We start from the raw sequence: 14,639 nt of genomic DNA on the forward strand, positions 1-14,639 counted from the left end.
CCTTCCGCACATTTCTGGATTACATACCCTGGTCTACAGGATCTGCTCACGCTTCTGGGTCCAAGACACAGATGTAACAAGACACACCTGGTGCAAAGTCAAGATCTGGAGAGCTTTCTTGTGTCGAAGCAGGGTGTTGTGCAGCCGACATGTGGTACCCTCCGTGGGAACCCCCACAAGGGACATCACTCTGTCTGCACAGAGCACAGCCTCAGACCAACTCTGCATCCACCATGGACAGATGTCTACATGGAGGTGAAGCATTATGACTGAATTCAGCATCATGCAATGACGAAGTCCACAAATTCAAATCAACATCATTAAGAGTAAAGTGTTTCAGTTAATTACCTTTATTATCCAACTTATTATCTTTGCGTTAATGATTGCTTTTCTCCACTTCTCCATGCTCTTCTTAACCTCACCTCCCTATTCTGAAGCGCTTTGCTGGCTCTGCCCTCATCTTCCACAGAAATTTCAGTCTCACAGTTTTCTTAGCCTAAAGGATTTAACTTGATATGTTGCTAGACCTACTCATCAACCTTGTTTCCATGTAGTCTCCCCCTCTTTTCAGGCTTTCAGACCAACTGTCTACTTTTCTCTCCCACCTTCATCTTTTCTTTCATTTTGTCCTGATAGTAAAACCTCCTTTGCCTTTTTCTTTTCCACTAGGTAATCTCCTGCTCAACATTTGATCTCCTACGTAACTAACAACCAAAAAAATCAATAGCTACAGACTGGAGAGGAAAAGGCTACAGATAGGCAATAAAGGTAATAATAAAAATGTTCAAACATACTGAGGCATCATATTTGTCTGCTGTATGTCACATTGGTACGCTACAACATCGCCTGGAATGGAAGCAAGATCCACACAGCAGAGGCCTGCACGTATGTGCAAGGAGCTCCTGACTAAACTCAAACCCAAGAAGGAAAGCACACAAGACATGGAAGCAGGGACAAACGGGCCCAGGAGGAATAAGGACACAGCCTGAGCATGCAGGGATGCATTAGGAGAGCCAAAGACCACCTAGAGTTGAATCTGGCAAGGGATGTGAAGGATACCAAGAAGGGCTTCTACAGGTTAAAAAAAAAACCAAAAAACTAGAGAAAATGTGGGCTACTGCTGAATGGGGGTAGGTGACCTGGTGACACAGGACATGGAGAAGGCTGGGGTACTGTACATCTTCTTCACCACAGTCTTTACTGGTAAGACTGGTCTTCGGGTCAGTAGGAAAGTCTGAAGCAAGGAAGATTTACCCTTGGAGGAGGCAGATCAGGCTAGAGAATGTTAAAACAAACTGGAGGTACACAAGCCTGTAGGACCTGGTAGGATGCACTGATGGGTGCTGAGGGAGCTGGTCAATGTTATTGCAAGGGCACTCTTAATTTTTGAAAGATCACTGCAGTTCGGGGAAGTTCCTGAAGACTCCAAGAAAGTAAATCACACTCCTATCTCCAAAAATGGCAGGAAGGAAGGTTTGGGGAACAACAGATTGGTCAGCCTCATCTCAGTCCCCAGGAGTGACTGAGCAAATCCTCCTGAAAACCATCTCTAAACACCTGAAATCCAAGAAGGTCACAGGGAGTAGTCAGCATAGATTTATAAAGGGGAGATTGTGCTTATCAAACCTGATAAACTTCTATGATGAGATTGGCTTGGTGGGTGAGGGGAAAGCAATGGATGCTGTTTCTTTTGACTTCAGGAAGGTTTTCAACACTGTCTCCCATTTCATCCTCACAGACAAAGTCATTTAGTATGGGCTAAGTAGAAACAGTGAGGGGGACTGAAATTTGTCTCAAATGCCAAGGTCAAAGGGTTGTGATCAGCAACACCAAGTCAAGCTGCAGGCCAGTCACTAGCAGCATAAAACTGGGAGGAGAGGTTGGTACCAAAGACAGATGTGCTGCCACTCAGAGGGACCTGGAAAGGATGGAGAAATGGGCTCAGAGGAACGTCACTATATTCCACAAAGGGAAATATCAAGTCCTGCATCTGGGGAGGAACAACCCCAGGCAGAACGTGCTGGAGACCACCCAGCTGGAAAGTAGCTTGGCAGAAAAGGCCCTCAGGATCATGGTGGACACCAAGCTGAACATGAGTCAGTAATGCGCCCTCACAGCAAAGGCAGCCAGCACATTCTGTGCTGCATTACAAGAGCATCACCATCAGGCTGAAGGAAAGGATCCTTCCCCTCTACTCAGCACTGGTGAGGCTGCATATGCTATGTCTAGGTCTGGGTGCGCCAGTACAAGAAAGACATGGACATACTAGAAACAGTCTCATAAAGGATCCAAAGACAATTAAGGGACTGAAGCACCCCTCATACAAGGGAAGGCTGAGAGCTGGGACTGTTCAGCCTGAAGAAGAGGAGATGCAGGGGGATCTCATCAGCGTACGGAAATACCTGATAGGGCAGTAAAGACAGAGACAGACTTTTCTCAGCAGTGCCCAGTAACAGAACAAGACGCAATGGGAACAAATGTAAACACAAGGAACTCCACTAAAATGTAAGATTTTTTTTGTTTTGTTTTGTTTTGTTTACTGTAAGCATGATTTAACTATGGAGCAGGTTGTCAAGAGAAGTTGTGGAATCTCCATCCTTGGAGACTTTCAAAAGCCACTTAGGCACGTTCTGGGCAATCTGCTGTAGCTCACACTGCTTGTACATTCTTCAGTGACTTTTTACGTTCACTGGTGCACCATATGAATATTTGGAGCTCCCCGAGTACAGTGATAGATGACACTGTCTTCTAATGCATTTCACATTTAAACTGGACATGGTCTATAGCCTCTTTCACAGTACCTTTCCCCTTTCTTTTTACTTCAAACGATGTGGTCACCTAAGATTCCCGAGTAAAAATTCCTAAACCTCAGCACACAGAAATACAGACAAGACATTTTCTGAAAGGTCCTGGACTGCAGAATTCATTGACCTTCAATGGTCTTAGAAGCTTTGCCTACAGTGCTTTAACCCTATCTAGAATACTCACCTATACGAGCACCCTCTGGACCAGAAAAATGCAGCCAGCTCCCCAGCCAGGAAGGAAAACCTCTCAGACACAATTTCAACCTGGGAGCAACCTGCAAGTGTACCCTAGAGGTAAGCATTTGTATTTCTGCCTTACTTTTGCTCTCTAGATTCAAATGAGTATTCTTGGCCATTCTTGGGTGGCCTTGCAGGCATGTGTCTTTTCTGCCACTTTTTTGTTGTTATTATCATTCTGGTGATTTTTCATTCACTCTGATTGTTTCAAATCTATATTAAACAAAAAATAGTTGGATTGTAAAGAATCTTTTCTGTTTGGTTGACTAAATATGCCATTAATGTATTTTGTACATACTCTTCTGCAAAAAATTACCCTGAATTACAGGTCCCTGCCTTCTCCTCCTGTGACATTAGAATGCTAACATTTCAATTCCGTGTTTCCAAAGATGCTTCATTTTGCTTTGAGGCTAATGCTACTCCAATTATGGCTTATTTAAAATCACAGGATATATATCCAACCATTACTGAAGAGCAAAAAAAAAATTAATCCCCTCGTCTCCCTCCTTTCTTTAGTATGCTGCCTAGAAATATTACATTCTCTAAATGGACAATAAATATTGCACAATAGAAGCTAATTAGAATTAAAAAAAAAAAATCTCCTTTGCTTTCATTTCCAGATGGTATTCAATTTCTGCAAGCACAGGAAAGTTTAACTAAAAATCATCCAGTTTGAAACAGAGACTGAGGATACTGTAAGAGAAAGAACATTAAAACTTTAGAAATTATCTTCTGTTTGGAGGTTTACTTTCTTGCATAACCTACCATTTGTCCCTCAAAAAGTCTGGTCTTTGCTAATTTGCTAAATACAATAGCCTGGGGTAGTTATATACTGTACTGTATTGTTTTTTGGGTAGGCTTTTTACCCAGAGAATAACTGTATTGTCTGTAGCTATTGTATGCACTGCCCACAAGTCCACAAACCACATCTGCTTAATTATTCGTCCACTGCCAGCAATGAGGACAATGATTCTTTGATTTGTTGCCAGCATTTTTGTCTCCCAAGTCAGATCCTGCATGCTCAATTTATCTAACTTTATCAATACCGCTCTATTTAAATTCACCAACTTTCCTGGTAGCAACCAGAGAGATCCAATACTCGTAAATGGCTGGGCTGACTTCTCTGAACAGTTTTCAGTAAGAGCTTAAAATATCTGAAAATAGAAAACTCTCAACCTCTTTTCTTCTGACTATAGTTATGATGCTTTTTCTTAATAATTCCCATTTTAGTTTACTACTTTTAAACCCCATGATTCAAATAACTTGCCCATGTCAGTGGAAGAGGCAAGGAAAGTCTCTAGGCATGAGATTTATCTAACCCCAGTTAAAAAAGATAGTCATCAGTTTTCCGTCAGTGGCGACAAACATGTATCTACAGAGGGCAGTTCTTCCTCATCCTCAGACAGGCCCTAGTGGTGGGTCAATGTGCTGTTTTTTCTTGACTACGTATAAAGTGAGACCAAGGTGGTTAGGCTAGGCTTAGATATCTGTCTGGCATCTAAGCTGGGGTGAGATGAATCCCAATACAGGTTTCTTTTCTACTACTGATCTTTGAGGCAAAATCTCTTTGTTTTTCTTCCCTTTCTTCCAAATTTCCACGTGTACATCTGTCATCAAAGAGCTAAACCAGCATATGCGCCCCTGTTTTCCAGGGGCATTGAAGCTTATCAGTTTTGTTTCTGTTTGGAAATACTAGGGGCAAATTTAACACATAATCAAGGCAGAGAACAGAAGTGGTATGAAGTGTCATTTGCTTCACTGTCCTGGATAGAAATACAGCATTAAAATAAGGGCACAAAGAAAAAAAAGTGCTTCCTCCCATCAAGCAATAGTAATAATTTTATAAATTCTTAATCTTCTAACAAAAAAAAAAAAAAGAAAAAAAACTGCAAACCAGAAAATAAAGTATAAGCAAACAGCATTAAATTGCAGCAAAATAGGCACCAAAGAGCTTCTGTCAAAGAAAGGCAGCCATATATTATGCCAGCACTTACCATCACAGTCGCAGCTGCCGCCGAGCCTGGTTAGCTTGGTGTTGCGCCGCTTTGATTTTGGCCTGCAAATGTGCAGGAGGGTGAAAATACTTGCATTTCTCCCTCATGCAACGACCTTTTATGTAATCCATACACACGGTTACGGTGTTGTCGTTTGTGTCAATCATTGTGCTGTCCGCCGGATGTGCAAAGCGGCAATCAGTCTCTCCACGCGCACAGTTTCCCCGCTGGAACTCCCTGCACACCTACGTGCAAAACAACAGGCGTTGCAGGGGAAGAGCTCGGCGCAACACAAAAGGGCAGGGAGACAGGGAGAGTCCCGTGCCCCCCAAAAGACAGACCTGCCCCCTTCCCCGGTTGGTTCAAGTTTTTCAGTGAATTCAGTTTAATAAACCCTTCATCTTCTTCCAGGAGAGGGGAGAGGGAAATGCATCTATTTTACCCCTACACACTCGGATCCTCAGGTAGCTGTGCAGTACAGCAGCTAAATGAACTTTCCATGCAAAAGAAGCATTCCCAAATACCTTTCCTTTTTCCTGTCTAGAAAATACCTGGGATGGATACTTACTGAAATAACTGCCCCTGCAAAACTAGCTGGGAATCACAATTCAGTCCCTTTCTGACTACACTTTATATTCTTGCAGCTCCACTGGTGGGGAAGGAGTTCCTTTTGATGAGAGCCAGGGAAGATGTGCATCAGATGCACTGCATTTTTTATGGAGTCCACAAGCAAAATGGGAGAGCCTCCTTAAAAGTAATTTTCAAAAATTAGCAGAATGAAGATGCTGATTTCCTAAGAAGAAACATGCTCTAGACACCAGTGGTTAGGCTTTTGGGAAAGGACATTCTTTTCTGCAAGAGCCAGTTGGCCTTCTGGTGTCCTTGGATCACAGATTCCACTGAGCCCAGCCATGTAGAGATCCATCAAGACCAGAGAAGCTCTGCACGTAGCTGGGGGCTTGCCCCTTCAGCCTGCTCCAAGGTTGGTAACATTTGACATCTCCATTTGTAGCTCAAGGCTGAAGGGCTATACAATTCCCCTAATATCGATCCATAGGGCTATAAAATTCCCCTAATATCAATGCATAATAACTAGGACAGAATTAATACTGCAATAAAAACATGCTTGTTAGATATTTCATCAAAGCGAACCTTTACAGGCATGTATACCTGAGGTATGTTGGAGGAGATGAACTTTAAGAAAGATGAAACTTCATGTCAATGTCTATGTGTTAAATTTGAGTGAACACACTACCTTAAAAATAAGAATGTTTAATTACCACTGGCTGCAAGTGTAGAAATCCTGACTGGTTACAAGGTCCTTATTTATAGAAACTAAATTTAAGCATTGTTTTTAAAACAACAGAGTTTTTCCCTCCAGGATCTCTCACACAGTCTAAGAGAGGATTAGGATTGTATTTCTAGTCACGGTGGTGTCTACAGTACCTCCAGTTTATCAGTCCTGAGGAGTTTCTGGGTAGCAGTTGAACCAGGGACTGAAACCGGTGGACTCCCAGGAACAATGACAGGCGGCGTGGGTAGGATCTCAGTTGGGACTAAGCCAACTCCCGGTGTTACTGGTGTTAGATAAGGAGCAAAGCTAATAGCCGTGTTCGTTCCTATTGTCGGACCCACTGGAAATGTGGGCTGCAAAACGAAAACACAGAGCAAGATGAAAAAAACCAAACCCTTAATCAAGAGCTTATTAGTTGTCTTTTGCATGTTCTTTCTGGTGCCAAGTCATTTTCTCAAAAAATTTCAAACAGCTGGCAAAACACACAGCACGCTCTCTTCTTTTAATCATGTAACCCATTCCTGCGGCATACTACGAGCCGCACTTTATAGCTCTATTATTGGAAAAGAGGCTGCCGATGCAAAGGAAGTCATACTTTGAACCTGAATCTCTATGGAGGTCCAACTTACATTGCAGGCTTATTTACACATCTGAAAGTAGAAATAACATAGGCTTTATTGCTTTTTCTCAAAACCTGTTTTCCTTGTGAAAACAGGCTATTTTTCAAAGTACCAGATCTCAGAGGTGAAGCGTTATTAACTATATTAAAGCCATATTTCTAATAAGACTATATATAATGAGCTCTTTGGCATGTAACTTCCATCTGCTTGCATGCTGTATTTTACCACCTCCTGCAATTATATGTTACTGTGGCTCACACATCAAAAAACCTCACCTTTGTGAATGTTTGTGTGCTCAGCTGTCACCAGTGGCAAGCAGAATAAATATTATAATCTCAGCTGGACACAATATTTAGAAAGGGATTATTCAGGCTTAGCTAGAGTTTATCTTACAAAAAAAATTGTCTGGAAGGAATGATATACGCCCAAAAATCTGCTTCATGCCTTCTTACAGTGAGTCAGTTAAGTCATGACCAGAAGAAAGAGCACTTGTGCAATGCTATAAAACACAGCTCTACAAGGCAAAATGGTGGGTTTGTTACCACCAGCTCCATGGGGGGATGGAGGCAGAACATCACCATGGTTAGACCTGGAAAGTGCTTTAGTTCTGCAGAGCTGACATTTACACCAAAGAGTGAAGCTATAATTATAAATGCAGAAAAACAGGACAAATCTCAGATTAGCTTTGTCAGAAATTAAGTTCCCGAATAAGCCGGCATCTAGAAATGAACCACACAAGAGCAGAACACTAGGAAATTACTTAAAAACACTTAACGAAGGAGGAGTGTCTTTCTCATCAAGGTGGCCTGCACAGCCTCTGTTGGAGAAGGGAAGCCAGACACGCACAACGTGTAGAAAATATGCAAGAGAAAGCATAGGAGCTAGAAGGTTTATTTCTGGGGGTTTTTTTTTCCTGTTTTTTGCTTTTTTGTGTGTGTATTTGTAACCACTTACTAAACTAATGTGAGTTAGTACCAAGAAAATGTTTTGAGCAGCAGATTAGCAAGGAGACCCATAGCAGGTAAATAGCATACCATAGAGAGTTAAAGTGAATAATACTCTGTTTTTATCAGACATCAAAACTGCTTGATATCAAACAGCACAGTTTATATGTCAAGTGTGAGCTAAATTCTTTAAAGCATAATAATGAACATTCATACAAAACAATGGTTCATCTATGTTGGGGACAATATGTGTTATGTAAAACGTAAATAACAGCTTTGTATCAGAGATAATTTTAAGAATAAATCCACATGTCAAATGACTTCTATGGAATTTTCTTTCACTTTTTATCCATTTGGTCAAGACTGAATCATCTGAATCTGGTAATTTATGCGAGACAGAGAAATGAAACCCAGCACTTTTATCATGGCAATCAGTACAGAAGGCATTATGTCAATGCAATTGTAAAGTTCAAATGATGAAATGGGTGAGTAGAAAAAAGTATTATTTTGTCTCTTCAATTTTTCTTATAATACCAAGAGATGGAATCTATTACTTAATAAAAACTCTTCCTGGTGAAAACTCAAGCAGTAAAAACCCAGGAAATATCAAAAAACATTATGTCAATATACCAAGATACCAAGATGAACTTGCACCAGAAATGCAGGGACCCCTGACATCCAGTTTTTGTTCGTGCCTCCCACCTTAGAGCAGATGTTTCAAGTGTAAAACTACATTTGAAAAAGGCATCTGGGGTGAGCTTCCTGTGACCAAATCTCAGTCTTTTTCTGAGATGCTTAGACTTGGCTCCTGAGATAGCAGCCCATGGAAAGACAAAGGTGCTTAAATACCAAATCATCTAAACCAAGTGCAGACATCTGAAACAAGCCAAGTGAATGGTAATTAGAAGTACCTATTTCTTTTGTTAAACTATAAATGGGCCTAGGAAGCCCAGCACAGAAACTGATGCCAACACTCAGATGCTTCAAGTTAGAGAAAGAAATCCCACTCCAGTGCCTTACACTAGTCATTCAGATTGAGAAAACATCACTAATAGCCACATGGGAAAAGTTTTAATTCTGATTACTTGCCTAATCATGCTTTGGAGGTCTGGTACAATGAGGAGCTCAACTGCAAAGGCAGCCCAGAGCAATTAATCATTTTCACGTATATCCAAAAATGCTGCTCATGCCTGCAAGACTCTAGTTCTATGTCACCTTCTGGATTTGAAGTGTCCCAGGCACCACATGCCTTACCTTAGGATAAAATGCTGAGTTTGTAAAGTGCGTGCACCAGAATTCTCTGTCTTATTCTGATCTGCTTTAGATTCCAAGAGAGTAAGAAAATGCTACCCAGAATGACATAAACCTTTGTTCCTGGTACTGGGATTAAATACTATTATAAAGATGTTCAAACTCATAGACTCCAGAGAAACTTTGCATTTCTACTCAAATAGCTTACCAGCAAATTATTATTATTATTATTATACACATTTTCACCTTGAGAAGGAGTAGAGGTAAAAACCTTGCAAATCTAAACTAAACCTGACATGAACTGATTGGAGGAAAAAAAGAGAAAAAAACTCTGGCAAATTAGTCTGGGATAAAAAAAAATAAAATATATTGAATCTACAGCAGAACTCCATTATATCTTCAAACGCAAATATAAATTAATACATCTCTAGCATCTGGGCAATTTCTTAAGTCAACAGATGGGGACTATTTTTACTAATACTAGTTTAGAGAACTTTTGCAGGTCAATATAGTCTTCTGCCTCAGCTTTACTTACCAATAACACCATCAGGGTAATATACTTACCACTGGTTGTAGTGGTGTCCCTGGGAACATGAACTGCATTTGCTGGGCAAGCATTGCTGCTGCAGTTTTTTGTTGTATTAAGTTGTTCCTGCCATTGATTTCCAGTTGAGTTTTTAAATGTGTTGGTGGATGAAGGTACTTGCAGTTCTCCCTTGTACAACGACCCTGGAAAAAGAAGTCACACTAATTGGTCTACTGCTTTTGATGGTAGTGTAATGCCTTCGAGCAAAATATTACACTATAAACTAAGCAAGAACTAATGAAATACAGGGTGTTTCCTGGGAACTATGTGGCAAGCTGGGAGGAGCTGATGGCCTTGAGTTCTGCCTCAGCCCACTACTTCTGTTTGATCATTAAGGTTACTAGCCACCAAAAAAGAACTGAAAATAGGTGATGGCATTTTCATTGTTAAGAAAAGATCACTGGTATACAATTAATACTCCAAGTACTATCCAGACTGCCTGAAATGCCTCTCATGGTATCTTGGCTGGAGTATCTGGTGGTACCATAACATAAATGTTTTTATAAATGACACTATACTATGAATAACAAATTTAAACCTTCCTTATGAGAAATGCAGCTTTTAAGCACATTATATTGTGTGTTCGTGGCAGTAAGGATCTAAGGTGGCCACTTTCTGCTTGCGATCTCTTGTACATTCACCCTTATGACAGTTCACTGCCTTCTGGCCTCCTCTTTTTACAGCATGAGCACAACTTTGAACTATTTCCATTCAAGCATAAATCAACAGAAATCAAGCCGGTACTTTTGCAGCCTGAATTTAAAAGCATGGAGCTAAATCTGAAAGTAAATAGCAAAAGGAGAGCTCCCAATCAACATGAAAGCAGGAGTTTTTTAGACAGTTATGAGGCAATAAGAGGCAATCATAATATGGGTAGGCAGTCACATCCAGGGTGGCTTGTGTTGGAGGAGATGGAGAAGGAGCACACTTCCAACAGCATCGCACACTGACCAAAACATAGGTAGCTATGTTTTCCCCTAGAAAAGGAAACTGCAGGGTGTACCAGCAGGTTGTGCAGCTGCAGGACAGGAGCTGCTGTGATCAGAAGCCGCTCAACGACACAGCTCACAAACAGTCACAACATTTTAAGAGCTGTGACCAGAGGACCTAGAGCATTAGTCAAACTGCATTTGACACACTTAACTTGTAGATGGTAAGTTTCCAAACTGAGACTTTTTAAAAAGTGTTTTTTAAACTTTCCATTCACTGCTATAAGGGCTTTGCAATTTGTAACCAAGCAGGAATATCCTCCTACAGCCAAGAAAACATTAAAATCCCTACGCAAGAACATCACACCGTACACACATACACTGACTCTGTATATGCATATGCACACACACGCTGCTACAAAACCTTCAATATGCTTCAAACATCCCAAAACAACAGTTTTAATGTTAAACGTCTTACTCAGACACCGAAATGCTGCCGATTCTGCCCCTAATCTGCTATAAGGATGCAATAACTGCCTACACAGGAGTAAGCAAAATGTGTCCAGGAAGGTTCTCCTGCACCCATGCCCGTGGGAATGCAAACATTTATTTCCACACTATTAAACTATTGAGATCAGCCCTTACCTGAACTGTGCCTGGCCACTGTTTGCGAGCATGCTAAACAGCAGAGGATAGATGAGTTCAGGAAAGCTAAAAATTTAAGAAAAAAAACAGTCCTGGCACTCAGGAACACTTCTTGGTGCTGTTTTAATCTGCCAATATAGATGCAGCCATTTTCAGGACATCGTGCCTTCCTTTTGACTTCTGTTGTGCAAGACACTAATTCTGTCTGATTTAATGAAGTACACAAAAACAACATACCTTATCAGCTGGCATGAGCAGGACCAGAAATAGTCACGATTTGATGGACAGAAGGCTCTTCCATTCGGGGGAACAAGGCTTTCATAATGTTAAATTGGAGCATGCTCAGCACAGGCAATGAGCATAGGCTTTTGTGTTGGCTGATGAGGCCAAATAACTAAGACTTTTTAAACCAAGATCTAGTTAACCTTAATCTATTTTGGATATGAATAGTTCATATAGCAAATCTGAAAATTAAAACCGCAAAATCAAATTACTCTACCTGGTGAAAATATCTGCCTACAGAAACAGAAGTGCTCCTCAAATAAGGAGAGTAACTCTCAGCCACAGTGGCTTTTGAAATACCTCAAGCCTGATGAGTGGCTTCAGCCAGCCCTCCCCCTCCTACCTCCGAAAGCATATGGCTACTATATACCATCACTTCAAGCTCTGCAAAGCAACCCATGGTGCACAAAAGATCAGTTATTTCAGAAAACTTTCCAAATTAATACAACCACACAAAAATGTACTGTCTTCTCTAAACTTTTTCATGTCTGTGCCTCATTTACCAGTTTTTCGAGCTCCTGGTTAGCAATGAATATGTACTATGAAAGAGTTGTGTGGCCCCGTCATGCTACTATAGAAAGCGCTGTAAACAGATCAAGCCTTGTTGAAATGAAATGACCCAAAATAAACCGCAATGGAATGAGCACTGAAAATAGTGAGCAGATTAATCCAGCCTTATCTCCCAAAATTAAACATGTTCTGAGACCAGTTTTCACTTTTTGGACATACAATGGCTGCGGGAAAACGCCTATAAGCAACTTTTCATCCCCTTTTTAATGAATGCTTCATGTCCCTGTGAACTCCTGATGAGATTAATTTCAGAGCAGAACCTGGCCAACGTCCAATGACCGATTATTGCAAGAACAAAAATTCAAAACTTGTGGTGTCATCTCAGTCAAATGGGACCCTGGATTTTTTTGTTCATTAAAAAGTCAAATATGAAGTATAACTGAGAGGATAGCACATATCAGCCAAACAGCAGAATAGGCAACTGTTCACAACATGAAGGAGTATTCGACATGTTGGTTGGGGTAAGCATCTGTAATAAGAGTCCACTTTGGATTCTTGAAAAAAACCTACTATGCTAGCAGGCCACCTAATAACAGATACAGGGACAAAATCGAGAGCTTTAACATTAAGGATGCATTGGTATTGAGCCTCCAGAGTGAGGTTTGGTTCATCACAGCTCTTAAAACCACAGCAGTTCAGGAGCTGCTCCGCAGACATTCAGTCCTCCTGGTGCACAGCAGCACAAACTCTGTCAGCAGGATGAGGCAGGCAGCAGGGAAAATAATTGCTTCATACAACTTTTAATCTGCTCCCACGAGTCAGAGTCCTGAAACTGAGGGCGCAGACAGATTGGTGTGAAACTTGGTCCCTAGAAATTCCTGTCACCTGGGAAGGGAAGGTTATCAACAAACACATCACAAGCAGTTGTGCACTCCCTGTGGGAGTTCACCCGCAAAAATTACTTTCAATGAGCTGTCTCCTTATCTGCAATGGATGGTAATGACGAACAGGCATCAGATTAAATTCCCAGCACTCTGTTACTCCCCTCATCCTGCAAGGACAGTACCTACCTCTGACCTTTCATTTCTCTACCTTTGTCCTCTACAGCTAGACTAGCCTAATGCGTAGGGTCACATTTTAGGCGGGAAATGGAAAGCTCTAGCAGAAAAACTACTCTTCTACTGCTAATTATCTAGACTGGGAACGTGCTGTGGCTGGCATCAGGGGTGTGCCACAGGCTTCATCCCAGTAAAGAAACGGCAGAGGGAAAGGATGCACCAAGGAGCTGGGAACTCCAGTGCCCACCACCCAGGCACAGCAACGAGAGGCTCCACTTCTGCAGGGGCAATGGTCTTGGGAGCTGCCACCTGACTGGATTAATATTAAAACCACATCCCCTGATGAACCATGTCACACCACTGACTTTTTTTTTAATCAAAAGGTTTCCCTATTAAGAACAATATGTAGTTTGCCTAAAATGAATGGCACAATACAGCCCACTGACAAGTATATTTAAAAGCTCCGTATATGCTAAGAATTATCATTTTAGAAAAAGCAAAAAGAGGCAAGTGCAGAAGTAACACCCCATAACTTTGCATACTAGAATACTAAGAAACCACTTCCTGTGTTCAAGTTGTACAGCCACATCTCTGCCTTGAATATTTTATAAATCCACAGCTTTCTTCAGTATTTTACTATTGCTCTATAGCAACAACAATAATAATTCATCCAGGCCCAGGCTGGGAATTGTTTATGCATAATAAAGAGTTAGTTTTTACTTACTAAATTACCTTCATCTTTCATAAAAATAAGATGTTTGAATTAAAAAAAAAAAAAAAAAGTCAAAACAATGTTTCTTTTATCTCTTAAGCTGAGAAATACATAATGCATCCACAGCCACTTCACTCAGGTACTGAATTCTGCTTTTAAGATGAGAGACAATACACATTCTTAGCATGCTTACCATAAAACCCCACTAGTAAATGTAACAGCCCCAATCTAGACAGTTAATCCAAAACTGCTGGAAAACACTTTTCTGCAGCATAATGTGGTGGGGTTTTTTGGCAAAAGGAAAGGTTACTTCAGGTTGGAAGGGATCTTGAGGTCCCCAGTCCAACCTGCTCAGAGCAGGGGACCCTGGGGTCAGGCCAGGTTGCTCCAGCCAGGTCTTCTAAACCTCCACAGGCAGAGTCTGCACAACCTCTCCGAGCAATCTGATCTACTGCTTGGCTGTCCTCATGATGAAGATGATTCCCCTTATATTCAGTCTGAACTTGTCTAGTTGCAGCTTATGTCAGCTGCCTCGTGTCCTCCCACCATGCAGAGCTGCGAGGAGCTGGGCTGCACCTTTTGATAACCTCCATATCCTCAAAGGCTGCTCTTACAGGAGGAACATCACCATGTCACGATGTTGTCTTCTGTTAATGTGCCTGTGTCAGGTCTGAACCCTGAGGGATACAAGTCAGGTCTTTTTAAACTGTACCAGCTAACTTAAGAGTCCCTCTACGCTTTACCTCATGCTTTGGGAGGGCAGCACCCATGGT

General features: G+C 41.3%; 1 protein-coding gene across 1 annotated transcript in view; it reads right to left on the minus strand.

The window, feature by feature from the left end:
* Positions 1-9,903, minus strand: part of LOC104461847 (muscleblind-like protein 2) — a 35,594-nt gene extending 25,691 nt beyond the window's left edge. Inside the window, 4 exon segments of the mRNA XM_010073579.1 lie at positions 5,036-5,058; positions 5,061-5,280; positions 6,482-6,682; positions 9,709-9,903. Coding sequence (XP_010071881.1) covers positions 5,036-5,058; positions 5,061-5,280; positions 6,482-6,682; positions 9,709-9,762 — 498 coding nt within the window. The 5' untranslated portion in view covers positions 9,763-9,903.
* Positions 9,904-14,639: the final 4,736 nt, after the last annotated feature.

This window comes from Pterocles gutturalis, unplaced genomic scaffold (assembly GCF_000699245.1).
Source record: "Pterocles gutturalis isolate BGI_N339 unplaced genomic scaffold, ASM69924v1 scaffold25047, whole genome shotgun sequence".
NCBI lineage: Eukaryota > Metazoa > Chordata > Aves > Pterocliformes > Pteroclidae > Pterocles > Pterocles gutturalis.